The sequence below is a fragment of the Glycine soja genome, chromosome 13, assembly GCF_004193775.1.
Source record: "Glycine soja cultivar W05 chromosome 13, ASM419377v2, whole genome shotgun sequence".
Lineage (NCBI taxonomy): Eukaryota > Viridiplantae > Streptophyta > Magnoliopsida > Fabales > Fabaceae > Glycine > Glycine soja.
This window is the reverse complement of record NC_041014.1, coordinates 29,330,393-29,355,232: the sequence shown is the minus strand read 5'-3', so window position 1 is coordinate 29,355,232 and position 24,840 is coordinate 29,330,393. Positions and strand designations below refer to the sequence as shown.

Here is a 24,840-nt window from a genome sequence, read left to right as displayed (position 1 = left end):
TTAGTGGCTACTGGCAAGACAATTTAATCTGTACGGCCATATATGCCTTAATAAGCTGTTAAATAATCAACCATTTAATTAATAATCCGTTACCTACCTAACATCATGTTAGGTGTTTATGGCGTTTTTTCTTTTCAAAAGGAAGCTACGATTTCCAGCTACGCCTGTTTCTATAGCTCTATCCAAAATCCCTTAATTCCTTAACAAAAAGGTGTTAGGATTACAAGAATCCTTTTTTTTTTTCTTTTTTTTTCTCTAGGTGGCTTGCTCTTGCTCTCTTATTGTTTAAATAGTACTACTATTTTATATATACCTTTTACTTATTCTTGGACAATAATTCATTTGCGTTGTCAGAACATCTCTTTTTGACTTCAAAGTCTGCTTTCAATTGTTAACTATATCCTACACGTAAGGCTGGTATATCATATTTTATATATGAATATCATATTCATTTGCATGTAGGTTATAATTATTGAAATGTAGTACTTCATCAGATTCGAACCCTAGTGCCCACTAAAATGACACGAGCATAAGTCTTATTGAGAAAATGATCGAGCCCTCGTGGTCATGTGCATCGATTGCAGACATGATTTGGCCACAAGATTAAACAAATTAATCAAGATATATATACATTTTTTTATTACAGGGAAGTTTTGATTGTAAAGTATGTCAAGGATGCTTGTCTTTCGATAGTATTTTGGCAATTAATTTAGCAGCATCTCACTTGTCAAGAACATATTGGTTTGTATATTTCATTTTTATTGCAATTGCACTACACTTTTGCAGCAGCTATGATTATACTCACAACATAATGTCTGTGGCTTTCTGCTTGTTGTTTTCTTACCCCTTGTCTCATTATTTAAACATTAAAAATGACATTGTATATCTCATTGTGCACTAACACTCCGAAACACATACACTTTTTTCTTTTTGTGTGTGGAACCTTTAATTATTAGATTATTCTCTCTGCACATTTTAGTGTTATTGGTCCCCATTCTTTCTCAGAATTTTTTTCCTTCCCCTTTTCGTTCAGCAGAAAAATAATAATTTCAACTTATAAACTATGCTTACATATTGAGAATGAGTTCATGGTCTTGTAAAGATAAAGACAAAGACTTTAAATAAGATTCCACATATTCAGATTATTCTCTCTGCACATTTTAGTGTTAATGTTTTGTGTTTATTTCATCTTATTACTTGAAAAACTCGTATGAAAAGATTTATTATATTTCCCCATAGGTTTGGCCTATTTAAACTACTTATGAGTTATGATATTAATTGTGCAGTCTACATCCATCATGAATCCGTTTCTCTTCATTATTGTTACAAAGAAATTTGTCAAAAAGTAACCTACACATATAGTTTTCTGTTTCTGCATTTTGTGTGTCCAAGTTTGAGAAAAAGACTCTTGCATTTAGTTCGTACATACTTTAGCTGGTAGAATATTTTCTCTTTAAAATATTACTAGGCATGTTTCTGCCGAGAACTAGATGAAAAGGAAAGCTTTTATTTTGTCTTGCAGCTTCACATATATTATTGCACACTGCAAAAAATAATTGATGAAAAATTATATTTCTACAACAAATTTGTATGATTTTTTGTGCAACTAAAAAGAAAAGAAAAAGGCTTATCAAGAAGGCTTCTGGTCTTATTAACCTGGACAAATTTTAACTTACTTTCACCCAAAATCAATTAATGTATCAATCGATATACTAATCTTGATCTAAAGCTGAATGGAATATCTTAAAAACTTAAAATAACCATGCTAAAATAAATTGTGCTATTTTAGCATTCTTTCACCCAATGATGATGCTATCTTACAGGCATTATCCCACGTCATTGTGGTTTTATTTCTTGGCCTTTTTATTTTTTTTCCCTTTTTTAAGTTGAACCTTAATTTCCACTTGCAAACTATGTAAAACCTATTCCCATAGACATAATTTCAGTGGTAAAAGCTTATATCATGATCTAAACTTTTAGTGTCACTATAAGAATTTTCATTATTACAATGGACTATATGAGTTTATTGGTAATATAGACAAATTACAGATGATTTTTTTTTTGAGATTATCAATAAAATTTACCAACAAAGATTTTACACAAAGGGACAATGAGTCATCTGTAACCATTGGTTTACAGTGAGTTTTTGCTATTATAATGGATTAAAAATCTATTGTAATAACAAACATTCTTGTAATGCATACAAATCTTCCGCACGAGTTTCCCCAACCGTTTAAAAAATTTCCTTGTTTTAGATTTCCCAAAATGCATGTGCCCAAAATTCATATGGGCAATGTTATATATACGTTGTGTAAGAAATTTATTATGTTAAAAAATGATTATGAATATGCATAATTGCATAAGGCTTTCCTAATGAAGCGCCTCCTATTACCTGGCTATACCTACATTGTGTTTCATTAATAAAATCTGTTTTTTAGTGGGAAAAAGTTATATTATTATTATTTAAGTCAGAACATTTACAAAAGTTATTTAAAAATAAGTAACTTATCTATGCAAACCTATAACTTACGGAAATAGTTAGAAACACCTAATCTCTCATTAATTGCATGCAAAAAATATATTTAAATTTGCAACAGATCCATCGGCTGTCTACCTCTTACGTTTTATAACTCGAATACCATATATATTTACATATTCTACCACAGAGCCCTATTGACAAAATTACTGTATATTATTTCAAAATTCGAACGTGTTTACTGAAATTATTCGTCTATATATATTGAAAAATTCATCCACACGCAGTATGCATAATATCAAGCCAAATTACCATTATTTTAAAGAGGATTCTGACGAATCCCGTATTCCCGTTGAATATAATATGCTCACAAAAATCATTATTCTAAGAGGCGTAATGAAACACATGCAATGCACAAATTTATTTTATGCATCCCTTTTCTTTAAAAGATGAAAATGAGTAAGATAAGCGTCATGCACGAATGTTCTCTGTTTTCACTATGATAAGCTAATTAGCACTTAATGTTGAGCCCTTAATTATACTTATTTGACTCATCCTCATCAAGATCTGGTCTTCAACTCAAAGTTTCAAGGTGCCAACTGAGAAACTAACTACCTCTCATTCTCTATCTCTTTCTCTGGCTTTTTGTTCTTTCTTAGAAATTAACCTAACACCCGAAAATTAATATTAGTCGTTTAGTTTGACCATCTCATTAATTCTGTGGTCTGGGTCTCACATTTGATTTTCAAAGATAACAAAATCATTGCTATTGGTTTAGAAGATTCAGGTACTTGGATGCGGTAAAAAATAGTAAAATATTAATAACTTGAAACAGGAAATTTATTAAATAATTTAGTTCAGGTACCAAATTTGAAAATCTATATGGTAGACCGTGGTTTGGCCTTGAATGATCCAAATTAAAACAAAAGATTTAAAAATTAAAAAATAATAAAAAAGAACATTCGCAGCCTTTTTAAGTTTTATGATTACGGTCAAACCCATTTCTTACGTACGTATGCTTCTACCGATGAGGTACACGTGGATGTGGCGGTGGCGAATACTTTTGTACTAGTTTGTTACTGAACTTACGTGGATGTGACCGTGGTCTATTCATCGTTTGTCCAAAAGGCCCTGTTTGGTTCAAGCATTAACCAACAAACAGAATTCAGTTTCATTCACTGGTGATCAAAGAAAAAACTTGTTTTCGATTATTATTATGATTCATAATTATTAAGATATTTGTATGTAATTAACCATTAACAGTTCATTGTTTGTCTTTTTGAAATTTAAGGCAACATCAATTCATCTACCTACATTTTTATTTAAGTTTACTTCTTATAGTTTTATATATATCTTATAGTTTTTATAATTTATATTTTAATTATTTTTTATTTTTGAAAGTGATTTTTAAGTTTTTATAATTTGTATTTTATTTTTATTTTTATTTTTTATAGTTTGAAAATAATCTTTTTAGTTTTTATATTTTATATTTTTATTTTTCATTATATCAACAAAATATGAGTAATATTATCAATTGTAATTAATTATAAAAATATTAACAAGTAATTCATAACTAATTTATCATAAAATAATTTATAATTAAAAAAATAGTTGATAATTTATAACTAATATATAGTTAATTATTTATATATATTTTTTATAATAAACATTAAAAAATAATTAAAATACAAATTATAGAAATCAATTTCAAATTATAAGAGTAAAAAAGAATTAAAATATAATTTATTAGGACTAAAAAAATCACTTTTAAATTATAAAGACTAAAAAAGAATTAAAATATAAATCATAAAAACTAAAAAAAATTAATTTTAAACCATAGAAACTAATATACATGAATCATGAAACTATAATACCAAATGATTAATTTAATCTTTTTATATAAATAAAATGTTTATAAGTGAAACAATTGTTTCTAATTAAGAAATTGAGAGTATTCAAAACTATTTTTTTGAGTTACCAACAAACGAACAGCTTAACTTGTTTTTCCTTTTACAAATTATTCACTCGGGTTATTTATTTATTTGCTAACACAAGCTGGTGTTAGTTCTCTTATAAAAAAAAAAAAAAAACTGGTGTTAGTTTCTAACACCGCAACTTACTATACGTAAGACAGCATTGTAGACAATGGACAAGCTTCGTTGACAAGGTTCTACTATAATTTTGCACGTACAATAATGATCTCTAAATAGCAAAAACTAATTAAAAGAAGAGTTTAATGAGCTATATTGTCCTTTTTTTTTTACAGAAAAACGTATATTGTTCTTGTAATTTTTTTTCAACCAATCAATTTTTTTATATAACTTCTAAGATGATTATTCTAAAAATAAATAAATTTACAATATATATGAATTTATAATTGGATGATTATATAATAAGCTTTACCCTCCCAATATTTCTATTATTTTACGGAAATAAAAAATTAACAACAGAAATGAAAACATGAAATAATTACTTAACAACTAAAACGTAGAGTTTTTAATGTACATATAATAGAGATTAGAAGGTTATTAAAACCTTAATTAATTTATAAAGGAGAACCAAACAGGACCTAAGGACCAAAACGTAAAAAGATTTCAGAGGTTGAACACAGAGAAAGAAAGAAATGTCTTTGGAATGCAGTTTGAATAGTCCACAACTACTCCCTGAAAGTTCCCACCATATACCTTCTTCTTCACACTTCTCCACGTAAACCAACTCTGCCAATGAAGCAGAAAAAATCACCGCAACATTTTCCATTCTTTTAAATGAAAACATCACCTTCCTCCGTTAACCTCTGTCTCGCCGTCGCCGTCGCCGCCGTCGTACTTATTCTCTCTCTGGTACCTTCATCCCATGGTTTTGGCTCCGGCACCACCCTGGCCCTCTCCGATGCCTCTGCCACCGTCTGCGCCGTCGTAGCATCCGAGTCCACGCGCCGCATTGAGTGTTACCGTCAGGGGCAGGTAGTTCCCATCGCTCCCAACGTTAATTTTTCGTCGATTTCCGGTGGGAGAAACTACTTCTGCGGCATAATGTCCAGCAACTCCAATCTACTTTGCTGGAACACAAACTCTTCCTTCGAAATGAGAAGGCTTTACAACAAAAGTTCTGTTCCATTGGAGAATCTCGCCGTCGGGGACACCCACGTTTGCGCCACCGCGGTGGGTGATGGCACGGTGCGGTGCTGGAGAACCGGTGACACGTTTCGAAATCCATCTGGGTCTGATCAATTCGCTTCAATTTCATCTGGGTCGGGCTTCTCTTGCGGAATTTTGAAGAATGGTTCTAAGGTTCGGTGTTGGGGAGACACCAACGTTGCGCAACAGATTGAAAATTCGTTTGGGAACATGTCCATGTTGAGTCTCGTCGCAGGTGGTTCGAATATTTGTGGGTTGAACTCAACGGGGTTTTTGGTGTGTTCTGGGCAACTTGATTTTCCTCGAGGTGGGGCTTTTGAGTATTCAGGGTTGGCACTTGGTGCTGAGCATGGTTGTGCTATTAGAGGGTCGAATGGTTGGGTTGTGTGTTGGGGTGGCAATGGACAATTCTCTGTAAATAATGTTACAGAAGGAGTTTCCTTTGAGGTAATTGTTTCTGGTTCTAACTTTGTTTGTGGATTGACAACGAACAATTTGAAAGTGGTGTGTTGGGGTCCTGGTTGGTCTAATTACTCTAATAGTTCGAGGTTTGAGCTTCCATTGCCTCGTGTTCTTCCAGGGCCTTGTGTTTCATTTTCTTGTGCAGAGTGTGGTTCATATGTTGATTCTCAAACTCTATGTTCTGGTTCTGGTAACATTTGTAAGCCAATGACATGTAGGCCTCAAACAACAGCGCCGCCTCCCCTGCTGCCAACACCACCACCACCATCCCAGTCTCCGCCGCCACCGCCACCGCCACCGCCATCACCACCCCCACCATCATCAACTCGATCGAAAACCTTGACAAGGGGGTTATTGGCTTTTGCTATTATTGGTTCAGTGGGAGCTTTTGCTGGAATATGCACAATAGTTCATTGCTTGTGGAGTGGAGTTTGTTTTGGGAAGAAGAAAGTACACAATTCTGTGCAGCCTACAATCACAAGAGGAAGCAGTGGCTCGAGTGGTGGGGGTGCTTCTAATAATAGCAATTCTTCGATATCATCTATGATTATGCGTCAGACTTCAATAATAATGAGGCGGCAGAGGAGTGGAACCTCATCAACAAAGCATCCAGACAGGGCTGAGGAGTTCACTCTAGCAGAGCTTGTGGCTGCCACCAACAATTTCTCACTTGAAAACAAGATTGGTTCTGGAAGCTTTGGTGTTGTGTACAAAGGCAAGCTCGCGGAGGGTCGTGAGGTGGCAATCAAGAGGGGTGAAACCGGGTCCAAGATGAAGAAGTTTCAAGAGAAAGAGAGTGCATTTGAGTCTGAATTGGCCTTCTTGTCGCGCCTGCACCATAAGCACCTTGTTGGGCTAGTTGGGTTCTGTGAAGAGAAAGATGAGAGGCTCTTGGTGTATGAGTACATGAAGAATGGGGCATTGTATGATCATTTGCATGCAAAGAACAATGTGGAGAAGGAAAGCAGTGTATTGAATAATTGGAAAATGAGGATCAAAATTGCTTTGGATGCTTCCCGGGGAATAGAATATCTTCACAATTATGCAGTTCCGTCTATTATTCACAGAGATATAAAGTCTTCCAACATTCTTCTTGATGCTACTTGGACGGCAAGAGTATCTGATTTTGGATTGTCTTTGATGAGTCCAGAACCTGACCGTGATCACCGACCAATGAAGGCAGCGGGAACAGTTGGATATATTGATCCTGAGTACTATGGTCTAAATGTGTTGACAGCAAAGAGTGATGTGTATGGGCTTGGAGTTGTATTGCTTGAACTTTTAACGGGAAAGAGAGCTATATTCAAGTATGGAGAAGATGGAGGCACCCCATTGAGTGTGGTGGACTTTGCAGTGCCTGCTATTTTGGCCGGAGAATTAGTGAAAATTTTGGATCCAAGGGTTGGACCACCCGATGTGAATGAGGCCGAGGCAGTGGAATTAGTGGCCTATACAGCCATTCATTGTGTCAATTTGGAAGGGAAAGATAGACCAACCATGGCTGACATTGTGGCCAATTTGGAGAGGGCTTTGGCTATTTGTGAGAGTAGCCATGACAGCACTTCCAGCGGTACTATCTCTGTTGTTTCAGAATGATATTGTCCAACCCCGGGAAAGGGAACAAAATATTGAAAATTTTGTGAATTCTTATTGATTCTTTCTCAATTTCATAACTGAATTGATTTTTTCTGGTGTTATATTGGAAATACCCTGCCTTGTAAAGATTAGGAAAACCATCTAACATTACGCAGTAGTATTGCAGATTATAGAATTTCGCGAAATATGATCTATTTACGACTATATGTAAATCATCTAACATTTACACACAATTTTGGCAATTCAATTTTTCACAACGTATTTGCACATTTCATGACATATTAGAGTATTATTAATGCCTGATGCATGTTTATGCGTGTATGATCCATGCTACTATCTTTGTCAAAATTTTCATTTTGTCTTTCTAAATTTGGGGTATTCGTTAGCATTTATTGCACTTGTTATTATCTCCTTTTAATTAGTCGACCTTAGGATTCAATAGGAAGGAACTAAGTAGTAATTATCTATTAGAGCATTGATGATTGTTATGTAAAAATATTTATGTTTATACATACAGTGGGTAGTGGGAGAATGTAGTTTGATAAACTTGCACTTATTTGGTCCCATTCAGACTAGAAAATAAGGGTGCACAAAAATTAGTTCAATAAAAAAATTGAATCCAACTGGTTTTAAATTATTTTAACCGATTTAATTTTATATTCAAATAGTCAAATTAATTTGAAAACTGATTTAAAATCGAACTGATTTTAAAATATTAATTCTAAATTGAATTGATTTTTAACTAGTTTTTTTCAAATAAAAACATATTTAAATGAAAATCAGTTCAATTAATTGAACTGGTTATATAAAAATATTTCAGTTAATCAAATTAATTTTATAAAATAATGCATTCTTTTTTCCTGAAATTAATTAAAAAAATTAATTTGATTAGTTCTGTTACAATCTGAGTCAGTTTTTTTTTTTTTTTGCACACCCTACTAGGAAGTGAGTAGGAAGCTACTAAGAGTTTACAATGTGAACCCAACATTGGTTGGGCATGTGGGGAACGTTGCTGAAGAAAGTGAATAAGAAGTTTGACTTATAGAGCATGAAAAACACTGAAGTTGCTGTCTCATTTGAGAAAGTTTTGAGGATGCAGGCACTATAGCTAATCCCTTTCACCATTCTAACAATGGTCCCCTATCACAAGTGGACTTCTACTTTTGTTTCTCTTTGAAATGTCGTTGCTGACTTCCACGTTGACGTTGGGCACATTTTTGACGGAAGGCAACGAAACACCAAATTAAACAGCGGATAGATTAATGCATATTAATTGCTTCTTGATTACACTAAAGGGATTGTGCAATGACTCGCCCACAAGCTTTGAATTGACCAGCCTGTGGCTCTGTGCTTTCCTAATGTAGTATATATCTTGAGGACACGGTCTTTCAATTTGCTCTTATTTATGAAGCAGATAATTCAAGAATGATTTTGTCTCTTGCACAGTACTAGCAAATCAGCATGTGCTGAAGTTAAATGCCATGAGCTGATGGGTCTTAGAGTCTAATGGGTTATAAATTATAGTGATTCGAGTTACTTATTTATTTTGAGACAATTTTTTTTTTAAATGTTTAAGTTTAACACACTTTTTAAAAAGTATAAAAACGATTAACCAAAAAGGAAAAAAGAAATTCCCAAACTATGCTGTTAAAATGTTAATCACCTCTTCTTTCCATCTTTCCAGATATGTATCTCATAATTAAACTCCCACTCCAGAATGGAGATATGTTGCAGTTATCTGGGATGAGTTGCGGGATGTATAGAAATGCATAGGACAAGGATACAGAGAGGGATGAATTGGATATATAAAATTTTAGACCAAATTAAACAATTTTCTTACAAGATTTTTCACATTTGATTTAGATTTTTGTGATTCAGAGAGAATGATTTATGCAATACAAATGTTTCATATATGAATTTTTTATGATGTCAGTTCATAAGAATCAAGATACATAAGCATTGGTCAGAGAATAAAAGAGTTAAGGGTTAGAGAGAAATGAAACAAAGTTCGATCATTATCAATGTGATCTATGTCTAGTCTTCAACAAAACATGTTGAAATTTTCAGTAAATATTGTAAATTCTTTATAATCAGACCACAAAACAAGACAACCCTTGTCTTCCCTAAGTCTTTCTTGAATCCTTCGAGAACGTCTCAAAATAATGATTTGTAGAACTCATCTACAATTTTTCATTGAGAAAACCCCTTTTCTAAAACGAATACAATAACCAGAATCAAGGTTAAAAGTTTTAATCCTTACATTTTAACAAAAAAGATGTCTTCTTAATCCTTATTGAGAGCTAAGTCACACAACTTTTGATTAACAATGGACAACACATGCATAATAATATAAGCATAACCCTCGCTCATCACATGTTAATATTAGTTATCTTAATAGAATTTCTATTATTATTATTATATTTTATGAATGATAATAAAAATTTGAAATATCTGACATGACAAGGTAGTAGATAACATGAATTTAAAATAAACAAATAATAAGGTTGTTGGTTATTATAGATAATGTAAATTTCAATTAATATCATTATAAAAGTTTTTTTAATTAATTGATAATGTGAATTCGAAATAACGATACAATACGAAAAATTGAATTAATTTTTGTTCTACCCTCATCTCTGATTATTTTTAGTTGTCTCATAATTTTTTTTCAAATCAAACATCAAACATTGAACGGAAATATTTGTTAACTATTTGAACTATTTTAGCAAATAAAGCGGACGTTAAAGTTATATTTTTATTTTTAATTTATACAATATAATTTTAACTATTTTGGCCCCTCCAAATTTATCCGCAGAGATATCAAGTCTTCCAATTCTTCTTGATGCTACTTGGACGGCAAGAGTATCGGATCATGAATTGTCATACATAGTTCCAGAAAATCGCTGCGATGATTTAGTAATGGGAACCTTTGGATACCTTACATTCGAACAAATTGGTTTCCAGAAAAGATTGATGTGTATTGAACTTTTAACGGGAAAGACACCTATATTCATGTATGGCGAATGTGGAGACACCTACCCCTTAAGTGTGGTTGACTTTGCAGTGCCTGCTATTTTGGCTGGAGAATTAGTGAAAATTTTGAATGAAGCAGATACAAATTTATGTGTATGATCATGCTAATGTTTTTGTCAAAATTATCATTTTGTCAGTCTATATTTGGGGTATTCGTGTTAGCAATTATTGCACTTGTTATTATCGCCTTTCAAATAGTGCTCCTAGAGTATATATCTAAGGAGAGTGCTTACATGACTTGTTTTACTTTAAGTAATGTTGCTTCTTTTTTATTTTTTCTAATGTAGCATATGACATGAAATTGTTTATATAAGCACTGTTGCTTATATAAACAACCTTTGCTTTACTACATTTGTAACATAAATAACACAAAATTAAGTTAAACACTCATAACTATGCAGATTCATCTATTATTCACAGACATATCAAGTCTTCCGATATTCTTCTTGATGCTACTTGGACGGCAAGAGTATCTGATTTTGAATGGTCATACATGAGACAGTTAAATTAACTAAACATGAAAATGGATTAAATTCAGCTTGTTGATTCAATCCACTTACTGATGATTTTTTATCTTCTCCCTATTATATGCAACTTCTATCCTAACTAATTTAATTGACAACTATTTTTAAGTTAATGGTTAATCATATACACAAGCCATCTGAAAGCATACAAAAGTCTAAAATGTCGCATGCGAAATGCATTATGTAAATTTGTTTTCAGAATAAGGTTATTCCATTTTGCATTATTGCTATTACCGTTGCCATTTAGAGAAGTGTTTATTTTATTTTATATTTGGACCGAAAGAATTTTTAAAAAATTTATGTTATGCATGCCTTATTTTTTTATAGCTTTGCATTATCTTTTATATATATATATATATATATATATATATATATATATTCTAATTTTAAATATTTTAAAATATATCTTATTTCAGGGGAGTATTTTATTGCTTCCGTGTATGTAAGTGTGTTGGGAACAAGAATGAGTCGGTGCTGGTGCGTTATTGATGGTAATTGAGTTTGATACTAAATCACTTATTAGGAGGCCGCTGTCAACATGTGAGTGAGAATTAGTGCTTTGTCAGTTGGCTTTTACACTGAACTTCAGTGTTATTGTACATGTTGCAACTTCTCTGTACACTCCTTGTGATACAGATTATTAATACTAAATCACTTTTGCTTAAAAAAAATAAGTACATTAATTTTTTCCACTTAGTAGGTTTGTCAATAAGATGACAGAACTCAGTAAAAATACTTAACAAAAAATCACAGAACGAAAAAGAAGACAGGCGTGAATGCTAAAGAGAGATTGACCATTGACGTTAAGGTGAAGCTTCTCTTGGCTTGCCTCGCACCTTCTCAATTAATATATATATATGTATGTGCTTTGGTGTCTGTATATGACATATGTGCTCAGTGCCTCCGCCAAAGCAAATAAAATGGATACTGAAATGGTTGAGAGCATTGTTGAGAATCTCGTGTCCGTAGTTTTGTTTCGTTAGTGGACAGTGCCATAAGGAGTAGTAATGCTACTGAAGCAGATTTGGGATCATCCCCTTCCCCAGCGCATGCTTTTGCTTCCGCTGTGGATATCAGGACTGTTGCTGCACCATTATTCACCCCCGCTGAGCTTAAAGTAGCCACCAACAATTTCTCATTTGTTGATCATGCTAATGTTTTTGTCAAAATTATCATTTTGTCAGTCTATATTTGGGGTATTTGTCTTAGCAATTATTGCACTTGTTATTATCGCCTTTCAAATAGTGCTCCTAGAGTATCTCTAATGCGAGTGCTTACATGAGTTGTTTACTTTAAGCAACGTTGCTTCTTTTTTATGTTTTATTTTTTCTAATGTAGCATATGACATGAAATTGCTTATATAAAAACACTTATATAAACAACCTTTGCTTTACAACATTTATAACATAAATAGCATAAAATTAATTCGTCTATTATTCACGGAGATATAAAGTATTCCAACATTCTTACTGATGTCACTTGGACTGCTAAAGTATCTGATTTTGGGAAGGCAGCAGGAACTATTGGATACATTGATCCTGAGTACTTAACTCGACGTGTATTGACAGAAAAGAGTGATGTGTATAGGTTTAGAGTTGTAGTGCTAGAGCTTTTAACGGGAAAAACACCTATATTCGAATCCATGTATGGGGAAGATGGAGGCACCCGATTACATGTGATACCTTATGCTGTGCCTGCTATTTTGGCTGGAGAGTTGGTGAAAATTTTGGATCCAAGGGTTGGACCACCTGATATAGATGAAGCAGAGGCAGTGGAGTTAGTAGCCTATACAACTATCCACTGTGTGAAAAGGGAAGGGAAAGATATACCAACCATGGCTGATAATGTAGTCAATTTGGAAAGGGTTTTGATTATTTGTGGTAGTAGCCATGATAGAATTAAGAAAAAAATTTTAAAAAAAAATTGTTGTTTCAGAATCATATAGTACAACCGTGGAAGGGGGCAGGGGATATTGAAATTTTTGTGAATTCTTATTCTTTCTGATATATTATATGGGTAAACTATTGGCCAATGGCCATTAAAGATCATAGAATAGTTATTAGCAATAATGCTCTAGCTAGCCTTTAGCCTTCAAAAATTGACTGTGAATGGCTAAGGCGTCCTTCTCTATGGACGCGGTAAATAATTAATATCTCAAAGATAAAACTTTAAGAGGTAAGAATAAGAATAGGTTCAGTAAAAAAAAAAAAAGAAAAAGAAAAAAGAATAGGATGCTTATAAAAATAAAAATAAAAGTTTTCAAAAAAGTTATTTTGAACAGCTTTTTCATGACTTATGTTAATATTCTGAATTCTTTATAGATTCTTTGATAAAGATGCAGGAATGTTGGTCGGTCATACTTGCAATGCTGATCCAAAGAAATCACCTTGCAGCATAGCAGCGGCTGTTACAGCAATTTGTTAGTAAACACATGTTTTTGCTTTTCGAACTCCAAAGAAATCACCTTGCAGCATAGCAGCGGCTGTTAGGTCATTCATAAATATTTTCACCAATTTCACTTTTTGATATAATTTGATATTACTAATTAAATTCCGTTTATATAATTTCATTCGCCTTTTTTAAAAATATTATTAAAAAACTAAATAGAAGTTTTTAAATATTTTATTTTAAATTAATATTTAAATTTCTTCAATTAATACTATCTATACTAAACTATTTAAAAATCATCGTTAAAATAAATTTTGACATTTTTAAAATTTAAAATTTTAAGCATATTTACTTGAACATTTTTATGCATTTTTTTTTATCATTTGATGTTAATTAAATTAATTTCACATAACATTTTATTATTTTTATAAGTATACTCTTTTTATTAAGTGATGATTAGTTTAAAAGTTTTAAATATTTTATACCAAACAGTTATTTAGTAAACATAGTATTAAAATATGTTTGACCTAACTTAATTTTTACATCTCTTCTTTTTAAAAGGAGAATTTGGACTAATTTTTTTAAAATAATTTTAGAAAATTATTTTGAACAAATTTTTCATGTAACACAATGCACCAATGTTAGTCGGTTATTATTCGCTAGTTTCAATGCAACAATGCAGGTTCTGGCTACTTTCCTGGAATTGTTGAAACAATTGGTTAGTAAACAGTAAAAAGATGCTTTGCCATCTAAATACGCGTTGGGTCTCTATATATGTGATGTGAGGGAGGAGTAGATCTCCACACCTTCCCCAAATTGAAGCACATACAAATCCATTATCCATATTATACATACTTGCATGGCAAATCAAATGGATAGTGAAATTGAGAGCGTTAACATGATTGATATCACAGTTGACGCACCAAGTTTTGTTTCAAAAGTGGACAGTGCCATAAGGAGTGAGAGTGAGACTTGGTCAAATTTGGGAGCATCCCGCCTCCATAGTTTTGCTTCTGTAGTGGACTGGGCTATAAGGAGTAGCAGGACTGTGTCGAATTTGGGAACATCACCTGTCCCTAGTTTTGCTTCGGCAGAGGACAATAATGTGATGAGGGCTGTTCCTGCACGATTATTCACCTGGGCTGAGCTTGTAGCAGCCACCAACAATTTCTCAATTCACAACCAGATTGGTGCTGGCTGTTTCAGTGTTGTGTACAGAGGTAAACTTGTCGATGGTCGAGAGGTTGCAATCAAGACGGGTGGAACCTGGCCAAAGAGAGAGAGCAAATTGACCTTGTTATCCGGTTTACACCACAAGAACTTGATTGGGCTGGTTGGATTCTGTGAAACGAATTATGAAAGACTCAGTGTGTATGAGTACATGAAGAATGGGTCCTTGTATGATCGTTTGCATGACAAGGGTAGCAGTGTCTTGAATTCGTGGAAAATGAGGATCAAAATTGCTTTGGATGCCTCTCGAGGAATAGAATATCTTCATAATTATGCAGATTCCTTTATTATTCACGGAGATATCAAGTCTTCCAACATTCTTCTTGATGCCACCTGGACGGCAAGAGTATCTGATTTTGGATGGAAGTTTATGAGAAACAGACGACGAATAATTGAGAACACTGATCCTGAGTACGTTATTCGAGGTGCATTGTCAGCAGAGAGTGATGTGCATGGGCTTGGAGTTGTACTGTTTGAACTTCTAACAGGAAAGAGACCTACATTCGTGTACGGGGAAGATGGAGGCACCCTATTAAGTAGAAAGCATTTGGTAGACTTTGCTGTGACTGCTATTTCAAATGGATTTTTGGAGAAAATTTTGGATCAAAGGGCTGGACAACCCGATGTGAATGAAGCAGAAGCAGTAAAGTTAGTGGCTGATACCGCTATCCGTTGTGTGAATTTGAAACTGAAAGATAGACCAACCATGGCTGACATTGTAGTCAGATTAGAGCGGGCTTTGGCTATTTGTGAATATGATAGCATTTTCAGGGGTACCATCTATGATGTTTCAGAATGATTTATTAAGAAAACCAATTATAATTATTTCTTATATTAAGAAAAGCTGTTCTGCAACACTGCTAAACTGTATTATACAGCTGCAGTCCATATCACCCAAAGTTTACTTACTTTGAAGGGTTATCCACATGGTTTATGTAATAGCAATGGTTTATTAATTAGGACACTTTCTTTTCAAAAAAAGCATATGTTGTACGATGTTTTGTATGTGTTTGTCAAGAATTGAAATCAATAATATTAAAACTCTCTTTCTTTCTTCCTTGTTGTCAAGAATTGAAATGCTCTATTATGGATGGTAAAATTTGGCAAAATTACCAACGGCCATGCAGAAAAAAAATGGAGGGTGCAGAAGTAAGTGAGCAGGAAGTATGTTAGGTGCTGTGAGTCAGGATAGTCTGGTTTTCGAGGAACCAGTGCCTCCAGAGGAAAATAAGAAGAGAAAGAAAGGTAATTACTAATTTCATTCATATCCCTTGCAAGCTGTATATACAACTTATGCGTGTATGATCATGCTACTATCTTTGTCAAAATTTTCATTTTGTCTGTCTAAATTTGGGGTATTCGTTAGCATTTATTGCACTTGTTATTATCTCCTTTTAATTAGTCGACCTTAGGATTCAATAGGAAGGAACTAAGTAGTAATTATCTATTAGAGCATTGATGATTGTTAAAAATATTTATGTTTATACATACAGTGGGTAGTGGGAGAATGTAGTTTGATAAACTTGCACTTATTTGGTCCCATTCAGACTAGAAAATAAGGATGTACAAAAATTAGTTGAATAAAAATATTGAATACAACTGGTTTTAAGTTATTTTAATTGATTCAATTTTATATTCAAATAGTCAAATTAGTTTAAAAACTAATTTAAAATCGAATTGATTTCAAAATATTGGTTCTAAACTAAACTGATTTTTAACTAGTTTTAAACTAGTTTTTTTCAAATAAAAAAAATATTCAAATGAAATCAGTTCAGTTCAGTTAATTGAATTGATTATATAGAAATATTTCAGTTAATCAAATTAATTTTATAAAATAATGCATTCTTTTTTCTTGAAATTAATTAAAAAAAAATTAATTTGATTTAGTTCTGTTACAATCCGAGTCTTTTTTTTTTTTGCACACCCTACTAGGAAGTGAGTAGGAAGCTACTAAGAGTTTACAATGTGAACCCAACATTGGTTGGGCATGTGGGGAAGGTTGCTGAAGAAAGTGAATAAGAAGTTTGACTTATAGAGCATGAAAAACACTGAAGTTGCTGTCTCATTTGAGAAAGTTTTGAGGATGCAGGCACTATAGCTAATCCCTTTCACCATTCTAACAATGGTCCCCTATCACAAGTGGACTTCTACTTTTGTTTCTCTTTGAAATGTCGTTGCTGACTTCCACGTTGACGTTGGGCACATTTTTGACGGAAGGCAACGAAACACCAAATTAAACAGCGGATAGATTAATGCATATTAATTGCTTCTTGATTACACTAAAGGGATTGTGCAATGACTCGCCCACAAGCTTTGAATTGACCCGCCTGTGGCTCTGTGCTTTCCTAATGTAGTATATATCTTGAGGACACGGTCTTTCAATTTGCTCTTATTTATGAAGCAGATAATTCAAGAATGATTTTGTCTCTTGCACAGTACTAGCAAATCAGCATGTGCTGAAGTTAAATGCCATGAGCTGATGGGTCTTAGAGTCTAATGGGTTATAAATTATAGTGATTCGAGTTACTTATTTATTTTGAGACAATTTTTTTTTTTAAATGTTTAAGTTTAACACACTTTTTAAAAAGTATAAAAACGATTAACCAAAAAGGAAAAAAAGAAATTCCCAAACTATGCTGTTAAAATGTTAATCACCTCTTCTTTCCATCTTTCCAGATATGTATCTCATAATTAAACTCCCACTCCAGAATGGAGATATGTTGCAGTTATCTGGGATGAGTTGCGGGATGTATAGAAATGCATAGGACAAGGATACAGAGAGGGATGAATTGGATATATAAAATTTTAGACCAAATTAAACAATTTTCTTACAAGATTTTTCACATTTGATTTAGATTTTTGTGATTCAGAGAGAATGATTTATGCAATACAAATGTTTCATATATGAATTTTTTATGATGTCAGTTCATAAGAATCAAGATACATAAGCATTGGTCAGAGAATAAAAGAGTTAAGGGTTAGAGAGAAATGAGACAAAGTTCGATCATTATCAATGGGATCTATGTCTAGTCTTCAACAAAACATGTTGAAATTTTCAGTAAATATTGTAAATTCTTTATAATCAGACCACAAAACAAGACAACCCTTGTCTTCCCTAAGTCTTTCTTGAATCCTTCGAGAACGTCTCAAAATAATGATTTGTAGAACTCATCTACAATTTTTCATTGAGAAAACCCCTTTTCTAAAACGAATACAATAACCAGAATCAAGGTTAAAAGTTTTAATCCTTACATTTTAACAAAAAAGATGTCTTCTTAATCCTTATTGAGAGCTAAGTCACACAACTTTTGATTAACAATGGACAACACATGCATAATAATATAAGCATAACCCTCGCTCATCACATGTTAATATTAGTTATCTTAATAGAATTTCTATTATTATTATTATATTTTATGAATGATAATAAAAATTTGAAATATCTGACATGACAAGGTAGTAGATAACATGAATTTAAAATAAACAAATAATAAGGTTGTTGGTTATTATAGATAATGTAAATTTCAATTAATATCATTATAAAAGTTTTTTTAATTAATAGATAATGTGAATTCGAAATAATGATACAATACGAAAAATTGAATTAATTTTTGTTCTACCCTCATCTCTGATTATTTTTAGTTGTCTCATAATTTTTTTTCAAATCAAACATCAAACATTGAACGGAAATATTTGTTAACTATTTTAACTATTTTAGCAAATAAAGCGGACGTTAAAGTTATATTTTTATTTTTAATTTATACAATATAATTTTAACTATTTTGGCCCCTCCAAATTTATCCGCAGAGATATCAAGTCTTCCAATTCTTCTTGATGCTACTTGGACGGCAAGAGTATCGGATCATGAATTGTCATACATAGTTCCAGAAAATCGCTGCGATGATTTAGTAATGGGAACCTTTGGATACCTTACATTCGAACAAATTGGTTTCCAGAAAAGATTGATGTGTATTGAACTTTTAACGGGAAAGACACCTATATTCATGTATGGCGAATGTGGAGACACCTACCCCTTAAGTGTGGTTGACTTTGCAGTGCCTGCTATTTTGGCTGGAGAATTAGTGAAAATTTTGAATGAAGCAGATGCAAATTTATGTGTATGATCATGCTAATGTTTTTGTCAAAATTATCATTTTGTCAGTCTATATTTGGGGTATTCGTGTTAGCAATTATTGCACTTGTTATTATCGCCTATCAAATAGTGCTCCTAGAGTATATATCTAAGGAGAGTGCTTACATGACTTGTTTTACTTTAAGTAATGTTGCTTCTTTTTTATTTTTTCTAATGTAGCATATGACATGAAATTGTTTATGTAAGCACTGTCGCTTGTATAAACAACCTTTGCTTTACTACATTTGTAACATAAATAACACAAAATTAAGTTAAACACTCATAACTATGCAGATTCATCTATTATTCACAGACATATCAAGTCTTCCGATATTCTTCTTGATGCTACTTGGACGGCAAGAGTATCTGATTTTGAATGGTTATACATGAGACAGTTAAATTAACTAAACATGAAAATTGATTAAATTCAGCTTGTTGGTTCAATCCACTTACTGATGATTTTTTATCTTCTCCCTATTATATGCAACTTCTATCCTAACTAATTTAATTGAGAACTATTTTTAAGTTAATGGTTAATCATATACGCAAGCCATCTAAATTTGTTTTCAGAATAAGGTTATTCCATTTTGCATTATTGCTATTACCGTTGTCATTTAGAAAAGTGTTTATTTTATTTTATATTTGGACCGAAAGAATTTTAAAAAAAATTATGTTATGCATACCTTATTTTTTTATAGCTTTGCATTATATTTTTATTATCTTATATATATATATATATATATATATATATATTCTAATTTTAAATATTTTAAAATATATCTTATTTCAGGGGAGTATTTTATTGCTTCCGTGTATGTGTGTTGGGAAGAAGAATGAGTAGGTGGCGGTGGGTTATTGATGGCAATTGAGTTTGATACTAAATCACTTATTAGGAGGGCGCTGTCAACATGTGAGTGAGAATTAGTGCTTTGTCGGTTGGCTTTTACACTGAATTTCAGTGTTATTGTACATGTTGCAACTTCTCTGTACACTACTTGTGATACAAATTATTAATACTAAATCACTTTTGCTTTAAAAAAAAAATACATTAATTTTTTCCTCTTAGTAGGTTTGTCAATAACATGACAAAACTCAGTAAAAATACTTAACAAGAGAGCATTGACCGTTGACGTTAAGGTGAAGCTTCTCTTGGCTTGCCCATATTGACCCGCACATGCATATGGACCCAATCGGTAAGGTGAAGTTTCTCTTGGCTTGCCTCGCGCCTTCTCAATTAATATATATATATGTATGTATGTGGTTTGGTGTCTGTATATGACATATGTGCTCAGTGCCTCCGCCAAAGCAAATAAAATGGATACTGAAATGGTTGAGAGCATTGATGTCACAGATGATGCAAGGAGTTTTAGCTGGGCAGTGGACAGCGCCATAAGGAGTGAGACTGGGTCCATTTTTGGAGAATCTCGTGTCCGTAGCTTTGCTTCGTTAGTGGACAGTGCCATAAGGAGTAGTAGTGCCAGTGAAGCAGATTTGGGATCATCCCCTTCCCCAGTGCATGCTTTTGCTTCCGCTGTGGATATCAGGACTGTTGCTGCACGATTATTCACCGTCTCTGAGCTTAACGTAGCCACCAACAATTTCTCATTTGACAACAAGATTGATGCTGGAGGCCTTGATGTTGTTGAGTACAGAGGCGAGCTCATTGATGGTCATGAGGTTGCAATCAAGAGGGTTAAAACCTGGCTAAACTTATTTGGTAAGTCTGAGTTTGCCTTGTTCTCCCGTTTACACCACAAGAATTTGGTTGGGCTGGTTGGATTTTGTGAAGCAAAAGATGAAAGGCTCTTGGTGTATGAGTACATGAAGAATGGGGCGTTGTATCATCATTTGCATGGCAAGAATGGTAGCAGTGTGTTGAATTCATGGAAAATGAGGATCAAAATTGCCGTCGATGTTTCACAGGGAATACAATATCTTCATAACTATGCATCTATTATTCACAGAAATATCAACTCTTCCAATATTCTTTTCGATGCTACTTGGACAGCAAGAGTATCTGGTTTTGATTTGTCGCTGATGAATCCAGAACCTGACTGGGATTACCGAACAATGGGGACTGTGGGAACATATGGATATATTGATCCTGAGTACTATGGTCTAAATGTCTTGACAGCAAAGAGTGATGTGTATGGGCTTGGAGTTGTATTGCTTGAACTTTTAACGGGAAAGAAAGCTATATTCAAGTATGGGGCGAATGATTTTGTATCCACCACAATAAAAAGTGTGGTGGATTTTGCAGTGCCAACAATTTTGGCCGGAGAGTTAGTGAAAATTTTGGATCCAAGGGTTGGACCACCCGATGTGAATGAGGCCGAGGCATTGGAATTAGTGGCCTATACAGCCATTCATTGTGTCAATTTGGAAGGGAAAGATAGACCAACCATGGCTGACATTGTGGCCAATTTGGAGAGGGCTTTGGCTATTTGTGAGAGTAGCCATATATGATAGCATTTCCACCGATGCTATCTCTGTTGAAATCAAATCTAAAGCTCTCTTTATTTCTTTCTTGTTTTACTTTCAACATGATATTGCCATCATATATAGCATTTCCAGCGGTACCGTCTCTGTGGTTTCTCAATGATACAGTCCAAACCCGGGAAAGAGGGGACAAAATATTGAAAACTTTGTGAATTCGTATTCATTCTTTCTGTATTTCATACTTAACTTTATTGTTTCTTTCGGATATATTGTATGGGTAAACTCTTGGCCTGTATAGATTAGGAGAATCATTCTTTCTGTATCATTACACTCTATTTTGGCAATTTAATTTTGCACATTGTATTTATATAGACATGGCATGATAGATTAAAGTATCATTAATGACTGAAGCATGTGTATGCAGTATGCCTGTATATGCATACAAATATTGTTATCTTTATATTAGTGCACCTTAGGGTTCAATGATCAGGAAGGAATTAAGTAATTAACTATTAGAGCATGGTTAATTAAAAAAATATTTATTTATTTACAGTTGGAGGAGAAGGTACTTTCACTATATTCCACTTACTTTGTCCCATTCGAACAAGGAAGCTACTAAGAATTTACAGTGTGAACAAGAAGTTGACTTTTAGAGCATTGGTTGGGCATGTGGAGAAGTAATTGAACAAGAATTTAGATAAAAATTGTACAAGGTGTCACACGGTACCGCTAGAAATGGTAGATATGATGGCAATATCATGTTGAAAGTAAAACAAGAAAGAAATAAAAGAGCTTTAGATTTGATTTCAACAGAGATAGTATCGATGAAAATGCCTATCATACATGGCTACTCTCACAAATAGCCAAAGCCCTCTCCAAATTGACCACAATGTCAGCCATGGTTGGTCTATCTTTCCCTTTCAAATTCACACAATGAATAGCTGTATAGGCCACTAATTCCATTGCCTCGGCCTCATTCTCATCGGGTGGTCCAACCCTTGGATCCAAAATTTTCACTAATTCTCCGGCCAAAATAACAGGCACTGCAAAATCCACCACACTTTTTATTGGGGTGCATACATAATCTTTCGCCCCATACTTGAGTACAGCTCTCCTTCCTGTTAGAATTTCAAGCAGTACAACTCCAAGCCCATACACATCACTTTTTTCCGTCACCACATTTAGGTGAAAGTATTCAGGATCAACATATCCAAAGGTTCCCACTGCAAAATCAAAACCAGATACTCTTGCTGTCCAAGTAGCATCGAAAAGAATATTGGAAGACTTGATATTTCTGTGAATAATAGATGCATAGTTATGAAGATATTGTATTCCCTCAGAAACATCGACCGCAATTTTGATCCTCATTTTCCATGAATTCAACACACTGCTACCCTTCTTGTCATGCAAATGATGATACAACGCCCCATTCTTCATGTACTCATACACCAAGAGCCTTTCATCTTTTTGTTCACAAAATCCAACCAGCCCAACCAAATTCTTGTGGTGTAAACGGGAGAACAAGGCAAACTCAGACTTACCAAATGAGTTTGACCAGGTTTTACCCCTCTTGATTGCAACCTCACGACCATCAATGAGTTTGCCTCTGTACTCAACAATACCAAAGCCTCCAGTACCAATCTTGTTGTCAAATGAGAAATTATTGGTGGCTGCTTTAAGCTCATCCAGGGTAAATAATAATCCTGGGAAATTGTTGGTGGCTGGTTCAAGCTCAGCCTGGGTGACTGGTATAAGCTCAGCCCGGGTAAATAATCCTTTAGCAAAATGTCTTTTTGCATTTGACACGGCTTTTGTTAATCGTGCTGCAACAGTCCTCATCGCCCTGTCTTCTGCCTGGACAAGGGATGATTCCAAATCTGCTTCAGTAGCACTACTACTCCTTATGGCACTGTCAACTAACGAAGCAAAGCTACGGACACGAGATTCTCCAAAAATGGACCCAGTATCACTCCTTATGGCGCTGTCCACTGCCCAGCTAAAACTCCTTGCATCATCTGTGACATCAATGCTCTCAACCATTTCAGTATCCATTTTATTTGATTTGGCGGAGGCACTGAGCACATATGTCATATACAGACACCAAAGCACATACATACATATATATATTAATTGAGAAGGTGCGAGGCAAGCCAAGAGAAACTTCACCTTATCGATTGAATCCATATGCATGTGCGGATCAATCCCTCCTGACATCCACAGCTGTTGTCTTTTTCTTACTGTGATATTAATTGAGAAGGTGCGAGGCAAGCCAAGGGAAGCTTCACCTTAAAGTCAACAGTCAATCTCTCTTTAGTCCTAGCATTCACACCTGTCTTCTTTTTCGTTCTATGATTTTTTTGTCAAGTATTTTTACTGAGTTCTGTCATCTTATTGACAAGTCTACTAAGTGAGAAAATTAATGCACTTTTTTTTTTTTTTAAGCAAAAGTGATTTAGTGTTAATAACCTGTATCAGAAGGAGTGTACAGAGAAGTTGCAACATGTACAATAACACTGAAATTCAGTGTAAAAGCCAACTGACAAAGCACTAATTCTCACTCACATGTTGAGAGCGCCCTCCTGTGTCCTACCTTTCCTCCTAATAAGTGATTTAGTATCAAACTCAATTACCATCAATAACGCACCAGCACCGACTCATTCTTGTTCCCAACACACTTACATACACGAAAGCAATAAAATACTCCCCCGAAATATAATTTTTAAAATATTTAAAAATTAAATATATAAGTAATAAAAACATAATGCAGAGTTTTAGATTTCCTTTTCCCAGTTCTTAGTAAATGTATTATCCTTTAAACACTATATGAACATGGATGGTCAAATCATAATCAATAAATAAGTACATAAAAGAACAATAGAAATTAGATTGCATTAAATAGATAATAAGAAAGAGTTATATTACAAGAATTGGTCTACTAGACTCCCAACAATGGAGATTTAATCTTTTATTGTCATGAGAGACTACTCTAGGGCTGATGTAAATAGGAGAAAGGATGAGACAGAAGAAAGAACGAAGAAATAATGACTAGAGGAGAGTTTTTCTTATTAGAGATATATTCATTAGAGAGCTCTAAGACTTGGTGTCTAATATATTTTCCTGTTGTTTCTTACTCCTTTTATAAGCCTAAGTAGCTTAAAATCTACACAAACCTCACATTGTCTGTACTCTTGGGCTTAGCAAGAATGACAGTTTAATTATCCTTCAAGACTTTTTCTTTAAGTTTTTGTATCAATTTTTTTCAAAAATACTTGAAATTTTCTTCTTTTGAATATGGTAAAAATTGACATTGATATTAAATTCTTCATTATTTCATTAAAAACAACAGTAAAGTAAAAAAAATTTAATCATTCTTAACCAAAACTATCAATTAAACTCAAATTGATTTTTATTAATATAATTATA

The 24,840-nt window shown here is 33.5% G+C and overlaps 4 protein-coding genes across 4 annotated transcripts; 3 read left to right on the top strand and 1 right to left on the bottom strand.

Moving 5' to 3' along the window:
• Positions 1 to 5,070: 5,070 nt before the first annotated feature.
• LOC114381905 (putative serine/threonine-protein kinase-like protein CCR3) lies at positions 5,071 to 7,925 on the top strand. Its single transcript, XM_028341128.1, has one exon. The coding sequence runs from the start codon at positions 5,242 to 5,244 to the stop codon at positions 7,669 to 7,671; it is 2,430 nt and encodes an 809-aa protein (XP_028196929.1). The 5' UTR covers positions 5,071 to 5,241; the 3' UTR covers positions 7,672 to 7,925.
• Positions 7,926 to 14,414: 6,489 nt separating this feature from the next.
• Positions 14,415 to 15,916, top strand: LOC114381908 (putative serine/threonine-protein kinase-like protein CCR3). Its single transcript, XM_028341132.1, has one exon. It carries the CDS (start codon positions 14,476 to 14,478, stop codon positions 15,643 to 15,645), a length of 1,170 nt encoding a protein of 389 aa, XP_028196933.1. The 5' UTR covers positions 14,415 to 14,475; the 3' UTR covers positions 15,646 to 15,916.
• A 4,308-nt stretch (positions 15,917 to 20,224) lies between these two features.
• LOC114381907 (putative serine/threonine-protein kinase-like protein CCR3) lies at positions 20,225 to 21,790 on the top strand. Its single transcript, XM_028341131.1, has one exon. It carries the CDS (start codon positions 20,230 to 20,232, stop codon positions 21,442 to 21,444), a length of 1,215 nt encoding a protein of 404 aa, XP_028196932.1. The 5' UTR covers positions 20,225 to 20,229; the 3' UTR covers positions 21,445 to 21,790.
• A 407-nt stretch (positions 21,791 to 22,197) lies between these two features.
• LOC114381906 (putative serine/threonine-protein kinase-like protein CCR3) lies at positions 22,198 to 23,621 on the bottom strand. The gene has a single exon (XM_028341130.1). It carries the CDS (start codon positions 23,605 to 23,607, stop codon positions 22,255 to 22,257), a length of 1,353 nt encoding a protein of 450 aa, XP_028196931.1. The 5' UTR covers positions 23,608 to 23,621; the 3' UTR covers positions 22,198 to 22,254.
• Between the last annotated feature and the right edge of the window lie 1,219 nt (positions 23,622 to 24,840).

Bases quoted from the DNA above. Each gene is read 5' to 3' on its own strand.
- LOC114381905 (XM_028341128.1), top strand. From the start codon at position 5,242: ATGAAAACATCACCTTCCTCCGTTAACCTCTGTCTCGCCGTCGCCGTC.
- LOC114381908 (XM_028341132.1), top strand. From the start codon at position 14,476: ATGGCAAATCAAATGGATAGTGAAATTGAGAGCGTTAACATGATTGAT.
- LOC114381907 (XM_028341131.1), top strand. From the start codon at position 20,230: ATGTATGTGGTTTGGTGTCTGTATATGACATATGTGCTCAGTGCCTCC.
- LOC114381906 (XM_028341130.1), bottom strand. From the start codon at position 23,607: ATGCATATGGATTCAATCGATAAGGTGAAGTTTCTCTTGGCTTGCCTC.